This window comes from Mustela putorius, unplaced genomic scaffold (genome assembly GCF_011764305.1).
Source record: "Mustela putorius furo isolate JIRA1106 unplaced genomic scaffold, ASM1176430v1.1 tig00000578_pilon_pilon_pilon, whole genome shotgun sequence".
NCBI classification, from domain to species: domain Eukaryota; kingdom Metazoa; phylum Chordata; class Mammalia; order Carnivora; family Mustelidae; genus Mustela; species Mustela putorius.
In genome coordinates, this window is record NW_025421422.1 from 1,321,925 (window position 1) to 1,347,847 (window position 25,923).

Here is a 25,923-nt window from a genome sequence, read left to right on the forward strand (position 1 = left end):
GCAGTTTTGGCTGTTTTATTTTTAACCACTGGCAACTTGTTTCAAGAAAAAGACACTGTCGTCAACAAGAGACACTGGTTCACCGTTAGGAAATTATTAACATTACAGTTTTCCAGTGGGATCTCAGGTACTCCCAGGGAACAGTTAAGCCTCCAGTAAGTACTTCCTACTCTTACGTCAAACACGTTAGCACACACCGTCTGCCTCGGACATGGGCAAGAACACCCGTGCGTGCCGCTCCCTTTCACAAAGCTTTGCTTTTGCCCCAGACATTGTGGAAACTCCTTGCTGAGGACACTCACTTGCACGGCCCTCCTCGCACCAAAGGAGCACCCAGCACCCCGTCTCGGCACCCCAGGGCTTAGTTACCTAAAAACGCCAGGCTCCTTTGCATGGTATCAAGATGGGCTCCCACCATGGGTGTTCCGAAGACCGGGCTCCTGGTTTTGCACAGAGTTCCAGAAGAAGGCAAACAAGGTGGTTTTGGCATTGCTGCCCGCCTCCCTGCATGGAGTGTCCAGAACTCCCGGGAGGGGCACTCTGAGGAACCCCCGCCTGAGGTGTGGGAGTCTCTGTCCACTTGCAAACCACTTCTATCTCCCCGTGTAGCCCACCTCACGATGTCCACGGGACTCAGGACAATGGGGTTCTGGAGGAAACAGCCACCTGAACGTTCGTGGTACTAGTTAAGGCCTTGATGGGAGCAGTAGTGAGAAATGCCGGGAGCCTCAGACGCAGAGTGAGCATCAGGCCCCAGCCCTCTTTGGTAGGCTGTGGCCAGTGTCATAAGGCCCTTTACTGTGAGCTCTGGACCTACTGACTCTGAGAGTACTACTCACTGAAACCCTGGGCTCCCAAATGAGTTCACAGACACTCAAGTGTCATTACGGTGTCTGCAAAGGGGACTCTACTGAGACAGAGAAAACCGAGGGACGTCTTCTGTTGAAGAAGGCAGCGCTCCCCCTGCGGGTGGGGGAGCCGCTCCTGCCCTCCAGCCTGGCTCACAGCAGGTTCACCCCGTGCTTCAGCAGCTTCTGCTTGGCTTTGCCCGGGAGGCTGAAGGCACCGTCCTGCGGGCTGGGGAAGCCGGAGCTCCGTGCCGCCGCAGCCAGCTGCTGGAAGTAGGTCTCCTGGGCCGGGCTACAACACGCGTACACCGCAGTGGAGGCATTCCTGCGGGGAGAGAGGGCACAGATGACCGTCCCTGTGCCACCTGTGCAGGCCTTTGCCCCCAGGGACCTCGAAGGGCGCTGCGGGGGCCCTGCAACTCCAAATGCCACCATTCGGGCTTTGATATCTGCACTTGAGGTCCAGCGTCCGTGCCCGTCACCATCTCTCTTTCCTTTCCACTCCCGGGATGCTGCGACTATGTGTGGTGGCCCTGGCCACAGAGCCCGAAGGGGGCATGGCAGCGGCATGGGTGCACGGATGGGTGCACGTTGTGCTGACAAGACAGCCTCATACAGCATCACGCAGCAGAGGGGTGACCCCATGGGACAGACAGGGCCCTGATAGCATGGGGCTGGGTGATGCCACCAGGCTGCCAAGCACAGACTGTCCACGGAGGGCGGCTGGACGAGTGAAGGGAATATGGGCAGAGGAGTGGGATATGACATAAAGTGACAGGAAACCTATTGCAGAAACAGAAGGAGGGATAAAGGTCCTGTGCAAAGGAGGACCCATGAGGGAAGAAGTTACTCCAGGGCCAGGCAACCAGCTGGTTCCTTGATCCTGCTGGCCTCGGACTACTGCTCCACTGGGCCTGTTTCCCCAAATCTACTAAGAGAGGGTAGAGTCAGGAACCACAAGGGCCCCCCTCACTGGGATCTCTGCTTCCAGGCGAGGAGGAAGGAGAGTCCCATCCTCCTCTAGCTTCTCCCTGGGAGCCCAAGGGACCAGAAGGGCCTCCCTGGCCCAGGTGTTTTGTGCCACTCCCGGGACCAGCAGAAAGAGTCAGAAGCATGTCACAACAGCCACGGAGAGGGGGCTCCACGTGGTCACAAGCATGAGCTAGAGTCCCACACACCAAGGAGCTGATCCCAGCCATGTGGCTCCCGAGCTGTGTGCCCCTGGTCAGTGACTCATCCTTTCAGTCCCAGCGCTAAGTCCCACATCTGTAAAATGGATAGAACAATAGTGAATCCCATCCCTGAGATTTTTTAAGAGACAAGATGAGTCAAATAGATATAAATTGCTTAACACGTGGTAAGGGATTAAGAAACTGTGGCTGCTGCTTCTATTACTATTAAAAAAAGCCATGATCCCAACACTAAAACCCTCTCTTCTCCAAGGAAGGTGGAGTACCACAGGGCTGCGAGGAGGTTGACAGATCTCAGGCTGACATTTCACTTATTTCCATCCTCTCAAAACAGAACCCCCCACACCCCAGCACAACTGGTTCCCATACCTGTGATAGGACACGTTCATCTAGGTTGCCAGCCTGGGGCAGCTCAGACTTAAAGCTGGAGACAGCACATTTTTATGGAAAGATACACTGAAGTATTGGCCAGAGATGGTGCTGGGCCACAGAGATGCCCGAAACCCCATGTGCAGGGCATTGGCACAGCATCACTGTGATGGCTGAGGCCCCAGGGTATGTCTGTGGGAGTCCAGAGCCCACACCCCTCCATTTCGACTGCCCTCCCCCACCCCCTTGAGCTGGAAATGTGTGAACAGAATGTGTACATTAGAGTCAGAGAGACTCAGGTTCAAATCCTGGCTCTGTCCTTTAATCAGACTGTGACACTGGGACAAGCCACTTATCCTGTTTGTGCCTCAATATCCTCCTCTGTATCATGAGAATAAAAACATGCACCGGTCCAAATTATCCCAAGGACTGAGTGGGATAACAAACACAGAGCACACCCTTCCCTCTTGACCCTCTCACTTGCCTGATTCTCTCCTATGGTTTCGTAAGAGAAGCATATAGGGAGAAAAAGTAGAATTCAGTTGGTTAAATACCAAATGATACTAATTTATAGCTCTGTACCTTCTGATAGAGAGATGCTTAGGATATATAATAAAGTTAAAAAAGGAACTTCTAAAACAGTACATTAGTGTGATCCTACTTTTTAGAAAAAAAAGATTAAAATAACGAAAATACAATCTCTTTTTTCTAAGCAAAAAAGAAAACCCCACAACAACAACAAAACCTGGAGTAAGAGACACCAGACTAACCGATCTTTTGGGTGTGACAGGTGAGGGGAAGCAAGCCTTTTACTTCCTAGATTCGTGCCAGTCTGACTGCTTCTGTGAGCACGTGACCATATTAGTGGGCAGCAATGGCACTCGGGCATCGCTTTCGCAAGAGACAGAGGTCCCGTGAAAGGAGGTGATGGTGGACAGGGGACTGGATGAATGTTCTTCATTTCGTTATGAATAAGACTGTGGCCCAGACTCCTGGAAAGGCTGCTCTGGGTGCAGGACTTCAGGAGTGACCGGGGTGGGGGGAAACTCACCTAACAGTCATCTCGTACAGCGCGGGCAGCTGGGCAAAATCTGAGTGCATGAGGCTGACGGCCCGGAGGAAGCGGCGGTCCTGGGAGGTGGCCGCCTGTGGCAGGTTTGCTTCCGGAAGAGGACACAGAAGTTGTGGATGGCAGACTCCTCCCCTGCCAGCACTATACATTGGGAGAGCAGTGCAGGGGGGACTCGGGGCCCTTCAGCTGCCACCATGTGACAGACTGCATGATGTCCCGGAGAATGAGCAACACCGGTTTCTGCCCATGAACACCAACATTTCGAGGCAGACCTTCTCACAGATATTTGAACATGTGTGTGCTTCTCTCAAAATGTTGGAGAAACAACCAAAAAGACAAAATGGGTAAGGAAATGTTTGCCAGGCGAATTCTAAACTCAGTGGGAGCTGACTCCCAAGCGAGAGAGCAGCATCCTATGGGCAGGCCACGACTCTGGGCATAGCAGCAACCCCGGGGGCACTGGCCCCGAGTCCTCACCCCCACCCCAGGCCCCGTGCGCCTCTCCTTACTGGTTAGCACATTCTGGATGCAGTCATAATGCGTGAAGTTGTACATCCTGCTGGGGGAGGCAGCCACATCTTTGGGAAGCGTCTCCTTCAGGTGGACCTCCAGCCCGTTCAGGGACGCCAGGCTACTGTGGTACTGCAGAGGAACGGCCGGGTTAACCTCAGTGGGCTGGGGCCTCAGTAATAACAACCCAGAGAAAACCTGCATGGCCATGTGATCAGCAGAAAGGACCCTGACTGGTATTTCTACCTGGTTTTGGAGAAGTACTAATTTCTGCCCTATATTCTTCTTCTTTTTCTTTTTTCTTTTTTTTTTTTAAAGATTTACTTGAGAGAGGAGAGAGCATGTGAACATGGGGAGTGGAAGGGCAGGAGAGAGAATCTTAAGCAGGCTCCACATCCAGTGCAGAGCCCCACACAAGACATGATCTTACAACTCTGAGATGACCCCCTGAGTCAGACACATAACTGACTGAGCCACCCAGGTGCCCCTCCCACTTTTATGTTCTAATGCCTTCTTAAATTGTAGAAAAGTCAGGGGTGCCTGGGTGGCTCAGTTGGTTAAGTGTCTGCTTTTGGCTCAGGTCGTGATTGCGGGGTCTTGGGATCCAGCCCTGTGTTAGGTTCCCAGCTCGGCGAGAAGCCTGCTTCTCCCTCTCTCACTCCCTCTGCCTGTGTTCCTTCTCTCACTGTGTCTCTTTCTGTCAAAGAAACAAATAAAATCTTTTAAAAATAAATAAACTGTAAAAAAATCATAAAACAGAGGTGAACAGAAAAGCTGAGAAAGAAGAAAGCGAAGTTCCGATTTCAGTATCCATAGGTACCGTGTGACTGGAACACAGCCACAATGTCTATCTACATATTATCTACAGCAGTGGAGCCGGATAATTGTAGAGTGGAAAAACATGCGCCAAGTGTTCCTTTACATTACAAGTCTGCCAAGCCCTGAAACAGACTAGCACACATGTGATCCTCACAACAGCCCCAGGAGACACGAAGCTGGGGCTAATTCCTGGCTCCTTCAGCTTCTAGTCAGCGGTAAAGCAAGTGGCTTGAATGTCAGCGTGTGCCATAGCGTGCAGAAGTGATACAGTGACATACCTTCACCCAAAGTGCTAGTTTCACGGGGGAGAGGTACATTTTCATGAAGAATTTTACACTGATACCCTGGCACTAACCTCAGGCCTCATCTGCTGTATACCAAGCGCTCAAAAGTCCTACTGTAGCAGTGAATAATTGATCTGATCCCTGGATTTGAAGGTCAGTGAGATTATCTTGGGTTTTGAGCAGGGAAGAATCAGTGGCTCTATGCTGCCCCCTGGTGTGAGCATACTTGGGTAACCTCTCCCAGCTGCTCCCCTCTCTCCCCCAACCCCTTTCCACCCAGCTCCCTGCCCCAACCCTCAGCAAACATAAAAGGGGTGGCAGTTCATTCACTAAAAAAGATGGGTTTGTGGTGTGTAAAATGATCAAGGAATCCTTTCCAAGTGGGGTGCGGGGGGGCCTTACTGTCCTATCAGAACTGTGGTTTACCATTCTGCAGCGGACCTGCTTTTCTCGACAGCAGCCAAAGGTCTGGAGGGAAATCAGGTCAAGCATTTGTATGCAGTTCCAGGACAAAAAGGCAATAAAAGAGCTCTCCCAATTATAAAACAGACAGCCTTCAGGCCTGATCAATAAAGGCAGCTCTCAAATCAGCAAGCTGATCAAAGCTAGTTACTCCCCACTCTTTTTAGAAAAGAGTTTTTCTTCTTCATTACACCGCATCCCTTTTCTGGGGCCCACCTCACACCAGACCCTCCTTTGTATGAAAGCCCATGAGGCCACTGTCCTGACACAGAGGGGCCCTATGGGACAAACCAAGGGGTCTGGATCAGTGGGGGAGCAGACGGGCAGGGGCAGGAAGACGGGGAACAAGCCAGGATTCTGGACCCTCCGCTTTATCTTCTTCCTGGTAAAACAGGAGTTATGGTGCCTCCCCCTGTGCTGCTTTCAGTCTTGGCTGAAATAGCAGATATCAAGGCCTTAGAAGCCACTGAATTCAGAGTACATTTTAATTTTCTTCCTTCCTCAGGAGGAGTCTATGCTATTTTTTCTTTTTGGGGGGAGAGAGGGCGGGGGGGAACATAAAGATAGCATATCCAACTTCATGGCATCCAAATGCTGGGCCTTCAGAATAACCTGTCCGCAGCTTGGCACCAAGCAGAAGAGGACACGGGTACCAAGGTATCGTCAGTGAGACGACAGACCCAGCACAGCACTCAGGGGCCCTGGGGTGCTGGCGGAAGGGGGAGGGTCAGTCCCTCCCAGCTGCGGTGGAAGAGGGTGCAGGAAACAACCCAACCACCACTGGGTGCCGTGCGGGCTATGGAAAGGGAAGATAAACAAGCAGGCCTGGAGAGGAGTAGGCTCAGCACAGAGGAAGCTGCCTTCCCTCATCTGTGCTCCAAAGGGACTGGCTCGCTTACCAAGCCCTGCATGCTAATAAGACCGCCTTAGAATAATACAGATTTACGAAGAGAAACAAGGCAAGCCCCAGGACACTATCTGCCCTGCAGCTGTTTCAACTTGCTGTTCTTCCTGCTCCCACTTCCAGGCTAACCAGGCGAGGCTGTTACTATAGCAACTGGAGCTTAGTGCCAGTGTGGGCTCCAAGAAGGTCAGTTCACTGCTCTGTGTGGAAGAGGCTGGAATGATTTAAGAGGAGCCTTCTGGATGGCGCCTGGGTGGCTCAGTGGGTTAAGCCTCTGCCTTGGGCTCGGGTCATGATCTCAGGGTCCTGGGATTGAGCCCCGTATGGGGCTCTCTGCCAGCAGGGAGCCTGCTTCCCCCTCTCTCTCTGCCTGCCTCTCTGCCTGCTTGTGATCTCTTTCTCTGTCAAATAAATAAATAAATCTTAAAAAAAAAAAAAAAAAAAGAGGAGCCTTCTGGAGCCCGTTAGCATTTTAGATGTCTCAGGACCGCTAGGAAGGAGCTTTAGATCCCCTTGGTTCAGTGGGGGGGAAGCATAGCCTTCTGGAATAGTCCCCACCCAGACTCCAGCTGACACAGGACCTACAGCTGCCCAGGCTGGGAGGGGAGACCACCAGCGTTGGTGGCAGGGGTGGCGGCATGACCCTGGCTGTGCTCCCCATCTTTACCTGTATGATCATGCACGCACTGCACCTGAAGGGCAGGGCCGGCCAGCACCCCAACCCAGCATCCCACCCTGCACTCCGGGAAAACAGAAGTGGGGAAGGGTTAGGGGACTGAGCTTGTGGGACGCCTCTATCCCCAGCACTGTGCTCTACGCTGGACTCACTCACCCCTGCCAAACCCGGAGTGTAGGCAACACCATCATCCACACCGTGTACAGCAGGTGGGGATGACCCACGAGGTCTTACAGCCCTACGCAGTGCTACAAGGGGGGCCCCTGCACGCCTGTCCCCACTCCTGGGAGGCAGGTCTGCACACACTTACCACCTCCTCGATGGCGACATCGTCGCCCAGCAGCGGCTCCTCGGCCAGCAGGGACAGCACCAGCCCGTTAACACTGTGGGTGTAGAGCGTCATTGGCACAAGGCCCATACAGGATGCTGGGGTTGACCTGGGGTCCTTTCTGTCTGCAGGGGAACCGCTGTCATCCTGAGACTCTGCCAAGTCTAAGCTGCTGGGTGCTGAGCAGTTGTCGTGAACCCCAACACATTCCAGGCCCTGTTCCCTCATGGGCAGCATGGTTCCTCTCTGCCTCAAGTCTGAGCAAGGCCAAGACCGAGGCCTGCTCGTCCTTCTGGACAAGTGGTCTTCCCTGGGAAAGGGGGCTTGGCTGCTGTCCTCTGGGAGGTCATCGTGCTGTTTCAGGGCTCCATTCTGGCTGAGCATCTCAGGAGTGGATGGAGAGAGGAGGCTGCTGAAGGCCATGACCACAGGCAGGGCGTCAGGTGGCTCGGGTTCCCGGTCACCAGAGACGCTAACAAATTCCTCAAAGCAAGGACCACCACCATCTGGGGCACACATACTTGGGAAGGCAAAATAACCCGAGGATGCTCCTGTTTCCTGAGCTTCTGGAATGTGGATGGCAGACAAGTCTGGTTCCTCCTCCCCGCAGGTAAGATGAAATTCCTTTGCCAGGGAGCAGCCAAGACCGGGACCCTCGTCCCTGGCAAGGCTGTGCAGGTTTGCAGGCCTGACCTCCTCCAGATCATGGCCAGGCAAGTGCCCGTTCTCCCCACTGCCATCTGGCCAGGCTCCATCAGGACATGCAGACTCAGGAGTGGCTGCCAACATCCAGGCCATGGCTTCCACGTGGCCAGTGGTCTTGTCTGTCGGGGCAACGGTGCTCTGAGGGCATGGAGGCTGCCGGGCTGGGTGCTCCTGGAGTCTGGCTGGTGCTGCAGTAGGGCTGGCAACAAGGCAGACATGAAGGAGAGGCGCCCAGCCAAACACAAGGCAGGTGCCCTTCCCCGGAGAATACTGAAGCACTGCTTCCATAAAAAGCAGGGCCACTGGTGACAAGTGGGTGCCCGAGGCCACAGAGCCAAAGACGCCTTGGTGGTTAAACCACAGGAATAAAAGGAAGGCACCGTCTGGCCCTCAGAGCTTCACAAGGTGCTACCAGATCACCTGCTGGAGACAGCAGGGCCCACAGTGTGAGAGACGGCCTCCCCCATGTGCAAGTCCGCTCTGAGTTAGGCCCTGGACTGGAGGCTGTATGTATACTATTTCCAATTGTGACACTGAGCCCATGAAGTAGGTTTATCACGGGGTCTCTTTTACAGATGAAAACCCTACAGCTCTGGCGGGGAACGGACTTGCCCAAGGTCACAGAACTGATGTGCGACTGATCTGGAACCTGAAACCCACACCCATTGTCATGATGCCAGCCACCTGTTATCTACGTGCTCAAGTCCCAGATGCCCCTTTCATGGCAGAGCGCGGAGAAGATGGCATATGGAAGGCTGGGCTGTCTGGGGGCTTGTGTGGACACACCCATGGGAGGGAGTCCCTCCATTACGGTCCACAAGGAACCCCGGCCACTCTGGTACCTGGCTGACTGCTCCCTTGGGAATTCATGGAGACTGGTGGCCTCCTCTTTTGTCAGGAACACAGGCAAGATCTGGACATTCGGGGGGAGCGCTGCTCCTAGAATCACGAAGCAACACAGACAGGGCTCAGCTCTGGGCCAGGGAAGATGGAAGGGGAGTCACTGCTCTTGGGGGATGTAGCCAACCCAACGCCAACTGAGAGCAGCGCTCTGACACACTCCTCAGCCCAGAACAAAATACACAAAACTGCAGCTACAGTTTTTTTGCCCAGCGAGGAAGGACCCCTCATGGGCAACTTTACTTCTTGCTGTGGAGAAAGGTGACTTTGGGGGGAAGAAAATCTAGCAGCACTTAAAAAAAACAAAAAACAAAAAACAAAAACCAGATCAAAGCTGTAAGAAAGCACTTCCAACTGACAACAGGGATCTGCCCTAACTTGGGCTTCAAAATAAAACAAAATAACCCTCTCGGGGACACCTCCATATCCCGCAGAAGGTCTTTGTGGCCGCTGTCATTTATCTTAGTCCCTCCTAACCAGGATCATAACAATGAATGACAGAGCATCTGAATACAGGGATTTAAAAGGTACGCCTAAAATCATAAGCCTTATGATCAGGATTCTCGGACGGCTAACTTCGTTCTTAAGGTTCTCGTCTGTTCTCCTAATCTATGAACAGATGAGCTAACCCATGGGACTGCGTGGCTTCTCCTGTGACTTGTGTAGGGGACAGGCAGCACAGAAGACCCCGTTCTCAAGATGCAGTGAGACACCTTGCCACTCACCCTGTTCCTGTGGGCCACCCCCTCCTGCAGGTCTTCTCTGCAAATAAACACACACAGAAGTTGGCGCTGGGGACCGCTTTCTCCTCCCGACCCGATCATCAGGACTGCGCTGTGCCATCTGTTCGTGAAACGCAGCCAGGCCCAGCGTGCTGGCCCCCACTGCATGCCAGCAGCCAAGCAGATGGAACAGAAGCTGCCTCAAGCTGCTTGCTCACCACCACGGCCGGGGTCAGGTGAGAACCTGCGTCCTGCACAGGCAGCAGCCACACACACACACACCCCGCCCCGTCCAATGCGCATCAGGCTTCATGCTCTGATTGCTGTTTCCCTTCTCTGGGAAGGAAAGTGAGGATTCCTGTTACCCTTTTACGCCTCCAGAGAACGCATCTGTCACCATATCCCCGCACCTGCCCCAGCTCTGGCGTGGAACGCACGCACATTCCACCGCGACAGATTTATGTGAACCCCATGTCATGTTCCTTGCTCAGTTCTCCCTCTCAAATAAACAAATAGAATATGAAAAAAAAAAAAAAAGATCTTGGGGAGTTTCAACTGGCAAAGCCCTTGATGAAGGGTACTCTGGTCATTTCTACTGAACTTCAAAATGTCCAAATCCTCTGACCTGCCTTGTACCAATATGCATAAATGCCCCATGACCCTTGCGATAAAGGATCTGACCTAAACCAAAGGCTATGGGAGAGCTCTTGGGCTTATTCGGCTTCACTGTCAAGGTGACCATCCTAATTTTCTCCCAAATTACGAATTTTTTCAAAAGAGCTTCCCAGACAATTCAACCAGAGGTTCCAAAATAACCCAGAAGAACAAAACAAAAACTAAAGACTGCTCTAGCCATCATGGCTTTCACTCCTATGAAACGATGCAGCTTCCTTTCTTTTTTTAGTGGCTTTTTAAAAGACTCGTATTTTAAGTTATATAATTTTACTCTATATAATTCCCTCCTCCCCCCCCCAAATCACATATAATCCCTTCACCCACAAGCTAATACTGTTAACCTGAGGCCTATTTTCCTTTATGCTTATGCATTTTTTAAAATACTCTGAGATCACATTATATAAAATTCTATTTTTTTGGCTTAAAAACAGACACTGTGGACAAAGCATCCCAGCAGGGGAAGGGGTCTTTCCAATACCTGGTGCCGAGACGCAGCTGGCTGAATCAGGACCTTGGCCATGAGGGAGGGTGGGAGCTGGGTGCTAACAATCCTAGGTCATAGGAACAAACACGCCATGAGACAAAATATATCACACGACTCTGGATTGGAAAGATTCTAACACCCTAACCGGTGAGGATCTTGTGGGGTAGGGGAAGGCACCTGGGTGGCTCGGGCTGTTGAGCATCTGCCTCCAGTTCAGGTCATGACCGCAGGGTCCTGGGACTGAACCCCATGTCACGTTCCCTGCTCAGTTCTCCCTCTCAAATAAATAAATATAATATTTAAAAAAAAAAAAAGATCTTGGGGAGTTTCAACTGGCAAAGCCCTTGATGAAGGGTACTCTGGCCATTCCTACTGAACTTCAAAATGTCCAAATCCTCTGACCTACCTTGTACTAAGATGCATGATGAAGAATACTGACTACAGAAAAAATGGCAAAATTACTACAAAAATGGGGAAATCGCTAAATGTCCATTGACTAGAGAGTAGTTGAGGAAATCATGGCACAGCTGTAACATCAAAGGTGTGTGGTGATTCTAAGAATGAAGCAGATCAGCATGGGCTGATGGAGAAATTTCCGTGCGACACACTGAGGAGCCCTAGGATCCCATTTATGGATGCGGCAAAAATAAACAGAAGCAATGTCCGCTGATGTGCTGGAAACACCGGGAAAAGCAAAGGATGCTCATCCACCTACTGACAGGGGCTCTGCGCTCAGAGAAACTTGGGAACTGTGCTCCGTGTGTTTCTGTCTTGATTCTTTTTTTTTTCCCACAAGGAGGCTCTGTTCATATGTTAGGTGTATGTAAGGAGGAGGGGTGCCTGGGTGGCTTAGTGGGTTAAAGCATCTGCCTTTGGCTCAGGTTATAATCCCAGGGTCCTGGTATGGAGCCCCGTGTCAGGCTCTCTGCTCAGCAAGAAGCCTGCTTCCTTCTTGCCTACTTGTGATCTCTGTTAAATAAATAAATAAAATCTTAAAAAAAAAAACAAAAAACACTATGTAAGGAATGTGACATGAGGAAAATATGCTTGAAGCCATGCCACCAGTGAGCCTGGAGGCGCCACCAGCAGGTTCAGAACCATCATCATGAGCAAAGGGGAAAGGAATGATGGTGCACTGTGCCGAGGGCCACTGGGAAGCAGGACCTGGGTTAGGTCCTTCTAGGTCTGCCCTCTCATTTCCTTCTTTTCTGGTAGAGAAAACTCAGCAAGCAACCTGCCCAGGGTCACATGGCCGGGAAAGCGAGGCCAGGACTGGAAACCCAGCCCATCAGGCCCCTGGAACTTCTCCAATCACACATTCATCTAGTTGTCAGAAAGCTCTGGACACAAGCAGTGAGCAGACCCCATGAGGAGCGCCGCCTTGAACAATGCATGGAGGGGCTTTTCCAATGCCCTCCAACTACACAAAGAGGTGGGCTGAGAGCTCAGAGGCAAGCAAGAGACAGACCCAGCTGGCAGGAGCCTGAGCAGAAGCAGGTACGGCCGTTCTGCTGCTAGGCAAGGCTGGCTGCACAAGTGTAGCGGAAGGGGGGCACGCATGGCAGGCGTCCACACCCCTTTGCCTACAGTGCTGGCCGCTGGCCACCCAGGGGTACCCTATGCTGAGACTTCCGTGGGTCTCTCTACAGCTGCCTTTTATATTCCTAACCCTCTTCTGGACACAACTGTCCATTTCCCGGCTCTGCTAAAACACACGTATGTCCCCTAGGTCAAATCGAAACGACCTGCTGTTTGCCAAAACAGCCCTCTTGGAACTGGCCAGAGACAGAGCTTCCCCTTCCCACCCAGTGCTGTGACCTGGAGGTGGCTGGGAGAGTCCTGCAGCAGGGGCATGGAGTGCAGGAGAGGGCTCTGGCATCACTCACAGTCCCTTATAGAGGACACAGCCGGCGAGAATGTGAGGTGAGCGCTGGCAGGTCTGCAGGATGAGCGCTGCCTTCAGCAACAACAGGGGCTCCACCTGTGCGAGGGGAGAAGCACAGCCCCGAGTGAGCATACTTGTCATGAGCCAAGGTAGAAAGGTATGGGTGTGAGGGGGCCTCTATGGAACAGAGGCGCAGGTCCTAAGCCAAAACGGGGGAAAAGCAGAAGGTGACATGTGGTAAGATCTGTGTCACGTCTTGGGCCTGCATTCCACTTCTTTCTGCCCAGAGCTGTGGAAGATGCAAAATGCCAAGTTCTTGGAACGGGGCGGCTTCTGCAGATGCATGAAGGTGCAGCAAACAGGGCACATGGCCACTCATAGGGAGAAAGGTAGGTCTCTGCTTAGGAGACCCTGACTCGATGCTGAGACCAGGAGGCAGAGGACAGGAGAGCCTATCCCTCAAACACAACCCTCCCCCTGTCCGCCGCTCTCCTCCGTCTGAAGCCCAAATCCCACAGCCATAGAGCACACTTCGTGTGATCTCATGACTCTGTCCCTTACCAGCAAATGAAAACATCACAGTCTCTCACTCAGAGAGACTCCTCTGTACCAAGATCCTTGTAAGGAGTCTGTTACCTACAAGTTCCTAAAAATACCAGAGAAGGATCTGGACCTGGTCAAGAGTTGCCAGCAGCCTCCTTCCTATTTGCTGCAGCAGCCAGAACTTGCACCATCCCCGTCGGAGCTCCGTGCCAGTGGAGCCAGCTTTGGAGCTGACGCTCCTCTCTCACATCCTCGAGACAGTGCCCGGTCCCAGCCAGCCATTCTGTGACGCTCTGAGGCCCACTTCGAACACTTCTCCAACAGGAGCCAGGAAAACCCGCCCCCATTTCTAGCCGGAGTCGGGCTCTGTGAAGGCAGGGTCACGACGCCACATCCCTATTGAAAAGACCCTCTTAGCTACTGCAGTGAGACGTGACCCACGCACCTCCTGGGGCGCTGGGGGCACAGGCAGTCGGTTCTTAAGGGGCACAGCCTGGCATCTCTCTTTGGCCCTTGACAACGACGATGTGCTGTTCAGCGAGATCAAGGCCACTGAGCAACAGGGAGTGTGGGGGGTCAGACCAGACACACAAGCAGCCTACGCAGTGGCCTATGGAACGGCTCTGCAACAAAATGCTCCCAAGTACTCTCCCCTGGACACAGAGAGACCTTGTTTTTAAAATGTTACCACCAGGCTTTTTTGATGTTGAGAATACAAGGCAATCATGGAATATCCTTATCAAGAGAGACAGAGACCTTCAGATGCCCAAGTTCCACACTTCTGGGACACTAGCGAAATAACACTACCCTCTATGGACTACTGACTTCATGCCATGTTAAGCACCATGTAAACAGTTGTGGGCTCTGTGACAGCAGTCTGTGGGACAGGCAAGCGGGCTCTACTCCTTTACATGGAATACGTACGAAGGATGAGAGTGTTACCTGAGTCCGGTCCAGGTTCCAGAGGGAACAGAATATCTTGTGCAGATCGCTGGTGTTCCTCAGAATCTGTTCAATGAAGGTGTCCCATTCGGTGCGTAGGTCTTCCTGAGAGTGGTTCTAAAATGGGAACCGCCTGATGTTAGTCTCTGAGATCCCGTGAGACACACCCCTCGGCCAGGCTCCATATGCCTACAAAACTCGGTCCTCACCCAGGACACTGGCCAGACGACGGGGCCTACTTTAAACCTCCTATGTACACGAGACCGCCCCCCCCCCCGGGAACTCAGCCACCACAGGCCAAGCGCACCGGCTGGGGCCAGTGGTAACCTGCTTTTCCAACAGTCCCAGGGAGGAGGACATGGGAATAGACATTTGCAATGGACGTGACCTACACCACTGGGGAACAAAGGAATCTGAGAGGGGTCTTAAGGCCCCTTGATCTTGTTGCTGGACATGCTGTATTTACACCAAGCATTCCAACAGCTCATGGAATCGTGCTGTGTTCTGGCAACATGGGGTTTGCTGAAGACTCCTCACCACTATCTCCATACCTTGTAAGCCAGAGATACAGGTCCATTGTAAAAGCTGAAGACTCCAATGACCTGATCCAGAAACTGTTTGCAGCTAATGTCAGGGAGCTCCACAGCACAGCCCAGGACCTGGAAGAGGGAAACCAGAAGATGGGCATTTTCCTTTGCTTTGAGTCCAAGCCTGGAAGCTTCAAGAAGGGAACTGGCTGAATCATCACACCATTCTAGAGCCTTGGAACGCTTCTGTGGGGCTGAGTTCCACAGAAGAAAAACATGTGCTTGGTCTGCAAGGAATCTGGCTGTATGTTTTAAGAGCCTGAATAAAGTCTGCTTTCTTTGACTCCGTGATTCCACCTCTAGGAATCTTTCCTGAGGGAATCGCCAGAAACTTAAAGCAACAAAGAAACCCTGGCAGAAAACAAATAAATAAATTCCCTCAGAATGGAAGTTCCACCAGGACCAAGATCTCTGTTTTGTTCACTGATGTAATCCAAGGGTTTACGACTGGCACGTGGTCAGGGCTCACCTCTCCCCTGATTAATCTGTGGACTGAATATAACTCTGACCATAATCTGCCAGCGTTTCCTCAGAAACTGACACACTGATTCTACAAGAGAGACTTACAAAGGACCTAAAATATCCAAAGTTGTCTTGGAAGAGCACAAAGATGGGGGACTTAGACGATCTGGTTTCAAGACAGTGAGGACTTATACAGGATCTTCCAAGAGAGCGACAGAAAAGAAGGGAGTCCAGAAACAGACCCCCTACTGCAATGGTCACCTGATCATCAGCAAAGGAGCCAAAGGAATCCAAGCGGGAGAGTTTTCTCAACCATGGCACTGGAACCACTGGATATCCGTAGGGAAAAAGAGGATCTTTGACCTTTATTTCAAATCAAGCATAAATTTTAATCCAAAATGAGTTACAGACCTAAGTTTAAAAGCTAAAACTATAAAGCTTGCCCAAAAAATGGGAGAACGTCTTCTCCAACAGGGTAGGGAATGGTTTCAGACAGGATACAGAGGGCAGTAACCGTAAGGGATAAAACTGGCAAGTTAGACTTCATTAAAAATAAAAAATTCTGGGGGTGAACGCGACTCTTGATCTCCACGTCATAAGTTTGAGTCCCATGTAGTGTGTAGAGATTACTTAAGTAAATAAATAAGCAAACTTAGAAAAAAATTAAGACATTCTGTTCATCAAAAGCCATCATTAAGAAAACAGATAGGCATGCCACAAACTGGGAGAAAATACCTTTAAAATATATATCTGACAAGGGCACCTGGGTGGCTTAGATGGTTTAGCATTTGCCTTTGGCTCAGATCATGCTGTCCAGGTCCTGGGATCAAGCCCCATGTTGGGCTCCCAGCTCAGCAGGGAGTCTGCTTCTCCCTCTCCCTCTGCCTCTCCCACTGCTTGTGCTCTCTCGGTCTCTGTCTCTCTCAAATGAATAAACAAAATCGTTTAAAAAAATTAAAATATATTAAAAACATTAAAATATATATCTGAGAAATAGTTGACATCCGGGATATAGAAAGAACTCACAAGACTAAGTAAAGAAAGAAAACCTAATTTTAAAAATGGGCAGAAAACCTTTGGACAGACACTTCTAGAAGAGGGACCAGTGGCCATTAATATCCTTAGTCATCAGGGAAATGTAAATGCAAACCACAATGCGGTATCACTACACACCCAGCAGAATGGCTCCAACTGAACAGACGGACAGCATGTGTTGACAAGGACGTGGAAGAACTAAAATTCTCACACATGGTTGGTAGGAGTGCAAAATGGTACAACCACTTTGGGAAAAGGTCTGGCAGTTTCTTATAAAATGAATATACACCCACCCTGTAACCTCGCAAATCTATACCTAGCTATTTACCCACAAGAAATGAAAAGTCATATCCACAACAAGACTCATCTAGGAATGTTCCTAGGGGCCTTATTCTTAACTGCTCCTAACTAGACACGGTTCATGGACCCAGAAATAGGTAAGTCAGTAGACTGCTAGATCCAGACAATGGACATTCAGACGGTGCTGCTGAACAATGAAAAGGAACAACCTGCTGATACATGCCCCATGAGGTCACACGCACGACAGAAGCCTGCGGAGAGGAACACTACACATACTGTGACTTCTAGAACAGGCAAAACTCATCTGCGCGTGGGAAAAAATCAGAACGATGGCTGCCTGGGTCTCAAGGGTGAGAATTAATGGGACATCAGGGAGCTGCCCAGAGTGATGCTAATATTCGGCATCTCAATGGGGCTCTGTGTCGCATGGAGTGTCATTTGTCCATATGCATTAAATGGTATGCTCAAGATTTGTGTTTCAGTGTATGTAACTCTTACCCCAAGAGAAAAAAAAAAAGCACAAACCACTACTGAACTCTAATTAATGTTATGTGCCATGCGGTACTGGGGGTGGGGAGGGGGTGTATACTAGTGTGCGTAATTTTGGCGAGCGCTGAAGATGAAGGGCTGGATGGGGAAATGTGATAAAGTGACTATAATAAGTAGTATATGTAATAAAATGATAATTGCAGAACCTAGGAAGTCTATGTGAGTGTTGACTGTAAAATTCCTTTAACGGTTTGATTCGAGAAAAAATGGTCATCATAAAATGTTAGCAGGCATACCCACAAAGCTGAATATGCCACCTCACACTTAAGCATTCTTTCCCCTCCCAAATCAGTTTTAAATAAGCGTAGGCATGGGACAAGAAGAGCCTAGTGTATATGGTACCATCAGATGTCAAGAAATGGTTTTTTAATGGTTCTTTGAAACCTAACATCTATATATCAATGTCTGCAAGTTTCTGGGTCAATGCCCTGTAAGCGTGGAGAATACAGAGAAAAGACAGAGGTTGAAAAGTTGACCTCAGGCTGGCTGAAATCTCTCAAAAGCAACGAGAAAGCAGCCATGTGCAACGCAGGACAGGTTAGGAATGTTCTGGAGAGCAATCGGTTATGGTGGCACCTGCAGAGAGGGACCAAGGAAGTGTGGAGAGTACAGCATGTGGCCCCTAGGGGTGCGGCGGGGTTGGGGGGGGGGGTTGTCCCAGGCTCCAGAACACCTTGGCAACACAGAACTCATGACTAAGATAGATGACTCACAGTAGAGGTGACCCTGGCAGCACAGGTTCTGTCCGATCAACTTACCCAAAGGTACTCTCCGTCCACCTTTATGGCAAATTTCAGCTTCCGCAGACGGACGAGGGTCGGGGCAGAGGAGGAGATGTCCGAAACACAGCGCACGACGCCCGCAATCTGTCCACAGAGCAACTCCTGCTGGTCAAGCAGGGTCTGTGGGGAAGAGGCAAAGTCCAGGGAGGCGAGCCCAAACTGTCGAACTCACAAGGCATCCCTTTGAGCAGGGGCTGAGGCCACAGCAGAATGCAGCCGGCAGGCCAGATCTGGTCTACTGCCTGAGATGGCCAGGGAGCTAAGTGTTGATTTTGTATATAAGGGCAGCAGCAACAACAAAGAAGACCTTCCATGTCCGGCAAGGCCTCAATATTCACTTTTGGGCCCTTGTCATATAGGACAGAATGTGCGGCCCCCTGCTCAGAAGGACGAACTGCCACGGAACGTCCACAGCCGCGTGCACATGAGGTCTGTGCAGATCTAGATTTTTGTTCCTAGCACTAGAGGCCCCTGTGTGGTTCTGTACAAGCAGGAGCCTTTGGTCCCTATTCAAATGCCCTGTAGAGCGGCCTAGATTTACCCCAACTACCCAACTGGGAGGGAAGTCATGTGAGCAAATACCTAGACCTCCTGATCACTCTGAGCCTTACCACCCTGCGGGACAGCCGCATATCATAGTGCAATAGAAAATGTACACGCCCCGAGGAAGAAGTCTTCCTTAAAAGAACCGGACTTGAACTTAATCAAGGCTCTAGATCATACTACTAGTGTAAAGGAACTACAGGGGAAGATCTGAAATGACACTGCCTTGAGGAAGTGATCAGGCCCATCCAGAGTGTGGGGCCTTCTGACATTCTGCAGCACAAAGGCACAGACTTTGGTAATTCAGAGGGGTGGTGGGGAAAGGGGCTGAGGGGAGGGTGAGAAGTGGTATGTGACAAAAGAAACTGAAGAAAAGAAGCAAATGGAATGTGTAGAATTTGTTTGGATCCTGACTAGCAAGTGGAGAGGGAGGTAAGGAGGAAGGGTGGGAGGAATGGAAGGAGCAAGATCTGATTAGGTAATCTCTAAGACAGGAAGGCAAAATTTGAATACAGATAGTATCACATGATATTAAGGAATTATTGTTACTAATTAATGGGTTCATGAGGATTCATGATACTCTCCTCTCTCCTTTTGCAGACATTTGAATAAAATTGTTTTAGGGGTTTATTATAAAACAGTTTTATTTATTATTGGGTGGCTGAAGTCAGCTGAGCATCTGACTCTTGGTTTCAGTTCAGGTCAGGATCTCAGGATTGTGGGACAGAGTCCTGACCTGGGCTCTAAGCTCACCAGAGAGTCTGCTTGAGATTCTCTCTCTTGCTCTCTGCCCTTCCCCCAGCACACATACACACTCTCTCTCTCTCCAATAAATAAATCTCTTCTTTAAAAAAGTGCTTCAAAAAAACATTAATTTAAAAAGTTTTAAAATTTTAAAAAGCATTTCCAAGGAGCTGATCAAAACCTGGGAGCAAGGGGAGGCAGAGAGAAAATCAGGACAGGAGTAGAGAGCTAGAGAGGATGGAAGGGATGGCTGTCTGGGACTTTCAAGACCAGAACAGCAAGAAATAGTACAACTAAGGATAAGAGAGTAGAAATGTCAAAGCCTGGGTGATGTGAAGAACACTGTCCCACTGTCAACGCTATACTTTTGCAAAGCCTCCACTCTGAGGCAGTAGGACCCCCCACCACCTCCCCAGGGAGTAACCCGCTGGGGTGCTTACCTGAGGGGGGTAGAAATAACAAATGCCAGCTCTTGTCGGATCTCCTTCTTCCTTTACCTTTGAACCATCATATAGGAAGAAATAATTCCACCTGGCAAGAGAACAGAACAGAGCCATGTTTCCTTTCATCCAGGGATCAAGGCATTTTAAAACACAGTTTCCTCTTTCCCAGCGCAAGATGGGCTCATTACTCAGTATGTGAGAACCCTTCTGGTGGCCCCAGAGGAGAAAGAACCCAGCAGCTACAAACAGATAAGAAAAAACATTTCACAAGGGCCATCCAATCAAACTAAAAATATGCCTCTATCCAGCTGTCAGGCCTTTTGGCCAAAAAGACTTAAGAGTAGATGGAGGAGACAGATCACCCAGGGCCCACTCTTGTTTGGGACACAGATCCTTAACCATACAACCAGGGTTTGGTATGCTGTCTCTAAAGGCTCTGATAATAAAACCCGGGGTGTCTTTGCTGCCTGCCTACACAGCTGGCGGGCACAATGACCTCCGGAAATATCCCTTGGGCCAGAAATTCATGCATTCATTTAACAAACAGTAAATGAGGCCCGACAGTGTGCTCTCCCTCTGCCAGACCTGGGGCTGTGGTGGTCAAAGGAAGACAGTAAACATACAGTTTCAATGTAGGATAGGGAGTCTATGATGGGAAAATGGGGCTCATGAGAGTTCACAGCAGAGCCCTGAACCCCTCTCTGCCTGGCAAAACCCTAACAACTATGTTAAGAGGAACTCTTGACACGACCCTTCATCAAACTTCTGATTTCCTCCATGCAAAGGCATCTCTCTTCTCAATTTCTATAACCCTCCATTCTTCACAAAGGACTCTTACAGTCTACTCTACAGCGAAGCCACAATTAACTTGTTTTAAGACCACAAAGCAGACTCCCTAAAGGCCAGGCCTGGGTTTCACCTCTCACACCCATTAGGCTAGAGCGTTAAGAAGGAGGAGCTGTGACCACTCTGTCACCCTCCTTCTTCTCCCTGGATCTACACTCTCCCCCTACCACCCTGCCTGGCTCCCACCTTCTCTTCCGGATGACCAGTAAGAACTCGGTTTCTAGTGCAGGACAAGTCCAGATCAAAAAGCCTCAAAAATGAGTCAAACTCCATTCAGAAACTCCAAGGCTGGGCCCCGTTTACCTGCTTCTTACATTCTCTGGGTGAAAGCATCCTCGCTCAGGCACACAAAAGAAAACCGGGATGTCATTTTGAATGACTCCCTCTTTGTGCCTTCCACACACATAACCAACCCTCACCGAGTCCTGCTCATTCTATTTAAACCATGCCTTTGGCTTTCATTCCTCAACGATGTTTGCTGAAGCAACTGACAAGAGACACTTAACCCAGCTGGGGTTGAGAAGGGAACTAAGTTTCAGGAAGACATTATGTAAGAGGCGGACTGGCCAAACCTCTTCTAATGGTGAGACTCCACACTGTAGCCATTTCTTATCTCTTACCGATGAAGCCTATAGTGCCCACACCGCCAACAAAGCCGCTGCATTAACCAGCCATGGCCATCTTTTCCGGTCTACCAGCCATGCTCGACTCGCTCCAGCACGGCAAGTTCACAACCCAGCAGCTCTGGAGAGAAATGCTCACATGCTGCATCCGCCTGCTCAGAGAAAAAAATGCCTTTCCCCACCCTCCACCCCCCTTAACGAAATCAAGACAGCCTGGCTGGGGATTTTCAGTTAATCCAAAACATGGGTCCAGCAGCCTGGCAGGAAGTCAGCCACACAGGCCTTTCTACTCACCAGGAGGCTGATGTCGGCTCTGTCGAGGTAGTGGTGGCCATTTACTTGCCTGTCGCCCTCATTCTATTTATTTGGGTTTTCTTGTCTGGGATCGCTTCTTGCGCCCCAGCAGCGACTGTTCCTCCGTGTCCCCGATCCAGGAAATGCAGACGTGAAAGGTTTAAATGTTTTCTGCCACAAATATCACCTGCTTGGTTTTCATTCAGCATGAAAGTGCTACTTCCTTCCCCACAGGCTCTTCGGTGCCATGAATACCTCCACACTTCTTAGAACTCTGGGAGAGAGTATATAATACAGCAAGAGAATTCTATCAGAAAAGTCAAATCCACTAAGCTGGTCCCATGGGCACCAGCATTATGGCGCTCTGCAGCACAACCTCTACAAAAAGTTCCTGGCCAGGAAAGCCTGCTGGGGGAGATGCATACTGAGGTGGTGTTCTGAAGGGATTTCTAGCTTGTCTAGTTCAAAGCCATTCTGAAGAGTCTTTTCAATGTTGTAAAGCTTCCCGATCAAACATCAATGCCTTGGTCCTAAAATAAACAACAAGGAATAGATTATTTCAGAAACCCATGAGAGAGCATGTGACCCAGCAGGGTTAGGCAAATAGTATACTTCACAAGGAGTCTTCTAGAAAGTAGAAAAATTGTCTTTCAGAACAAAGAAGAGAGTGCTGTGGGACTTCAAAACAAGTTGCTCAGTCTCTTTGAACAGAAGATTCTGCCTCAGAGAAGATAAAATTAAAGAGCTAGTGTGAAAAAGCTTTGTGTGCCAAGGATAGCTATACAAATAAGGCAGTTGTTGCAGTAATAATGGAACCCAAATTAAGGAACTGTCACCTTGACAGCTCAAAAGTGATCTGAACATGAATTCCACAGCTGGGCAAGTTTTCAAAACAAAACAGGAGTTTAACAAGTGACTTTCAAATTCCAAGAGAACAGACGGTTAAGTATCATGGGATTTCACCGTTAGAAGGGATCCTGGCATCATTTACTCGAATACTTATTTCTTGCACTCTTCAAAAATTGCCTGGTCTCTGGCTTATTCCCATCAGAGCCAGAGGCAGCACATAGTGTTAACTTTATCCCTCCACCAATCAAAAACTGGCTTCCCAGTAACCCCCCCATGCTGATCTGGATTAACACTCCAGGAAAACAAAACAGGGTTTAATTTTTCCACAAGAGAACTCCTTGGTCCCTCCAGAACTGTATTTCTAATACGATTTTGTCCAGCTTGACGTCCCAGAGATAGGGTGTCAAATGCATGCTCACCTTCTGTCATCCTGCTGGGAATACAGTAGCTTTTTAAAGCTCCTTTCCTAGAGAGAAGTACCTAGAGAGGCCCCCACTGACTCTTTGAGGATTGTGAAATCTCTCTTTTCTCAACTTTAGGTATCTTGGAGACAGCAGTCTGAAACCCCCATATCCCTCCTTCCCAGAGGACTGTGCCCTATACCGCCAAGGTCCAGGCTCTTATCTCTGAAAGATCCAGAAAAGGCCAGTAATGTCCCTAGGGTAGGGCAAGTGCTGGGATATGACCAGAGAAGGCTCCGGCAGCCAGGGGTTGCAGTTAAGTACCCGAGGGAGACAAAAAGTGACCAGAAACGGCTTGGAGGCAGGAAGGTGGCGGTGTATGAAGTGGTCTCAGTGAGTCAGCCGGCCAGGAAAATGGACGGTAACCACTGCGATGGGGAACGGGCTAAAGGCACCTGAAGTGTCTGGCCTCAGCTCCGGGGGGGGTCTAGGCATTTGTGGACAAAGGCGCAAGGGTCAATCGGGGCCCAATCGCAGCGCGGAGGAGCCGCCAAGAGGCGCTCTCGGCCAGGGTCCCGCCCCTTGGTATCCCCTCGCCGGCCATCCACCCAACCCAGCCCTGTAGCCCGGCAGCCCCGGGCTCCGCGATCGAACCCGCAGTGTGGGCGGCAGCCCTGCGCCAGCTGCTTTCCCCACCCTACCTACGGGCGCGCGGTGGGGAGGCCTCAGGATTATGTTCCTCCAGCGTATACCGCCCCCTAGATTTTCCCAGCGCTGGCGCGTGTGGATGACGTCCAGGGGCGCGCCCGTGACGTCAGAGGGTCATGGCGTCCGCGGCGTTGGAACCCTGGCAGGCTGCGGCTCCGCGAAGGAAAAGACGCTCTGCGGAGCGGCGACCGCGGGGCAGGGAGGTGGCCCTGCGGGACCTGGAGGCCCAGCCTGAGGTGGACTGCGGAGTTGTGCTGCGTCGCATCCGGGAGGCCGGGTGAGTGCGGGCTGGGCCCTGGGACCGAGCCTCAGTCTCGGCATCTGTAAAGTGGGCAGAACCTCAAACCCTTAGGGTTATTGTGCGGATTTAACGGAGGGAGCAGCTTATTACAGACTGAATTGTAATAAAGGTTGTTGTTCCTTTTATTGCCCTCATCTCCGAGACCTCAGTTTTTTCATCTGAGAGACGAACCTGGAAACAGTACATATATAGGCTTGTTTTGACGATTTAGTGAATTAGTTAATGTAACCCATTTGGAAAGTAAATGCATAAACCACGGTGCCTGGTGCGGGGTAAGCGTAGTACCAGCGTTTGGGATTAATATTATACTAGTTGGTTATTATTATTGCTAGCGCTGGGGAGGAACACCAACGTGATTACCATCCTCTTGATTATCATCATTAGTTAATCGAGGAGCTGCTGTGCCTGCCACTGGCGTAAGCATTTTACACATTTTACTAGTTTGAGTATCTGGGCCAGCTAGGATCCTGAGAGGGCTGAGTCTTAGAGACACAGATAATGTTTGGAACCAGATTTCAAGTCCTTGTCTCTGGGACTCCAGAACCGGTGCTACAATGCTCTTCATCATTAGGGCATATCCCAGTCCCTCATTCCTCCATGCTTTGCTGTGCACCTTATGGCTTAGAACAGTGCCTAACACAGAGGAATGAATGTTACCTATTTTTGTTATTATTGTTGTCTTTATTCATTTGTAGTCCTTTAAGGACGCAGTAATTAGCAGTATTTGTTAGTTATTCAGATCAACAGCTGAAGGGCGATCCCAACGGAGAGAAATTAGACCAATTTTATGTTCTCCTCTCCCCCAGAATTAAGGTCAAGAGACAGGGATGACTCAGAGGTTAACAATGAATTAAAGAAGTTGGCTGCCCAACCAACTGAGCCTGAGTAGAAAGCACAGTGACTTTGTAGGAACTTAAAAGATATCTGTGTAATGGAACATGCCCACAAATTTGGAAAACCTGTAAGGCATTTTCCACACATACTGCATTGTTATTCTTCCTCAGCTTCTTCAGTATCCCCAGTAACTCCCTGCTTCCTGTACCCCTAAGTGTGATGCAGTGTCCAGTGCTGTAAGTAGAGAGGAGCCCAGCACCTTACATGCTGTTCTGTGCATGCGCTCACCAGTTTTCAAAGCTCTTCCTTAGCCTCTGTGAGGAACGTGAGGGCAGTCTCTCGCACAGATTTTTGCAGTACTGTGTACTTTCTGAGTCCCCTGAACAATGGCGTATGGCTTATCAGTTTAAATATAGTTTTGTTTTGCAAAACTTTTTTCTTATGATAACTTTTAAGATTACTCTCTTAGCAACTTCCGAGTTTGCAATACAGTGTTATTAACTAGAATCGCCATGTTATACATTACATCCTGTGACTTATTTAATCCCTGTATGTTTGTACCTTTGGATCCCTGTCACCTATTTCATACCCGTCCCCCTGTATCTTTAAGCTCAGTTTTTTTAAGATGCCATATAAAAGTGATGTCACACACTATTTGTCTTTGACTTATTTCACTTAGCATCATGACCTCAGGGTCCATCCATGTTGTTGCAAATGGAAAGATTTGCATTTCTCTCTTTTTAAAAAAAATTTATTTATTTATTTGGCAGAGAGAGATCACAAGTAGGCAGAGAGGCAGGCAGAGAGAGAGGAAGGGAAGCAGGCTCCCCGCTGAGCAGAGAGCCCGATTCGGGGCTCCATCCCAGGACCCTGAGACCATGACCCGAGCCAAAGGCAGAGGCTTGAACCCACTGAGCCACCCAGGTTCCCCTCACATCTTCTTTATCGATTCATCCCTCCATAGACATGTAGGTTGTCCTCATATCTTAGCTATTATAAATAATGCTGCAATGAACATGGGGGTTCGTATATCTTTTCAGATATGTGTTTTTGTTTTCTTTGGATAAATGGCCAGAAGAGAAATTGCTAGTTTGTAGGGTAGTTCTATTTTTAATTTTTTAAGGAGGCTGCATATTGTTTTCCACCGTGATTGCACCTACTTGCATTCCCACCAACCCTGCACCAGGGTTCCCTTTCCTCCCCATCCTTGCTAACATCTGCGATTTCTCCTCTTTTTGATACTAACCCTTCTAACCAGTGTGAGGCGATATCTCATTGTTGTTTTGATTTGCATTTCCCTGATG

At 50.0% G+C, this 25,923-nt stretch overlaps 2 protein-coding genes across 6 annotated transcripts in view; one reads left to right on the plus strand and one right to left on the minus strand.

The window, feature by feature from the left end:
- Nucleotides 1-23,569, minus strand: HPS4 (HPS4 biogenesis of lysosomal organelles complex 3 subunit 2). Of its 4 annotated transcripts, none has more exons than XM_004766553.3 (15): nucleotides 23,478-23,569; nucleotides 21,527-22,056; nucleotides 19,761-19,851; nucleotides 18,010-18,153; nucleotides 15,629-15,730; nucleotides 14,870-14,977; nucleotides 14,319-14,435; nucleotides 12,835-12,929; nucleotides 10,943-11,015; nucleotides 9,793-9,829; nucleotides 9,010-9,106; nucleotides 7,445-8,366; nucleotides 3,989-4,121; nucleotides 3,459-3,567; nucleotides 1-1,173 (listed from the first exon to the last, which is right to left on the minus strand). In XM_004766553.3, exons 2-15 carry the CDS (start codon nucleotides 21,565-21,567, stop codon nucleotides 1,002-1,004), a joined length of 2,241 nt encoding a protein of 746 aa, XP_004766610.1. In that variant the 5' UTR covers nucleotides 21,568-22,056; nucleotides 23,478-23,569; the 3' UTR covers nucleotides 1-1,001. The 4 variants fall into 4 exon arrangements, with proteins under 4 accessions (XP_004766610.1, XP_004766612.1, XP_004766611.1 ...); XM_004766555.3 differs by having other exon boundaries at nucleotides 23,482-23,566; XM_004766554.2 differs by lacking the exon at nucleotides 23,478-23,569 and adding an exon at nucleotides 22,795-23,460.
- SRRD (SRR1 domain containing) overlaps nucleotides 23,570-25,923 on the plus strand; it is a 15,829-nt gene continuing 13,475 nt past the window's right edge. The window contains exon 1 of one of the 2 annotated variants that reach the window (XM_004766548.3): nucleotides 23,570-23,761. In XM_004766548.3, coding sequence (XP_004766605.1) covers nucleotides 23,601-23,761 — 161 coding nt within the window. In that variant the 5' untranslated portion in view covers nucleotides 23,570-23,600. The remainder of the gene's footprint in view (nucleotides 23,762-25,923) is intronic. The other variant, XM_004766549.3, reaches the window with a different exon arrangement.

Coding starts and splice junctions, on each gene's coding strand:
- HPS4 (XM_004766553.3), bottom strand. CDS start 21,567: ATGGCCACCACTACCTCGACAGAGCCGACATCAGCCTCCTG. Junction 4,122..7,444: donor ATGTCGCCATCGAGGAGGTG/GTAAGTGTGTGC, acceptor GTTCCTCTGCAG/TACCACAGTAGCCTGGCGTC. Junction 3,568..3,988: donor CATCCAGAATGTGCTAACCA/GTAAGGAGAGGC, acceptor CTCTTCCGGAAG/CAAACCTGCCACAGGCGGCC.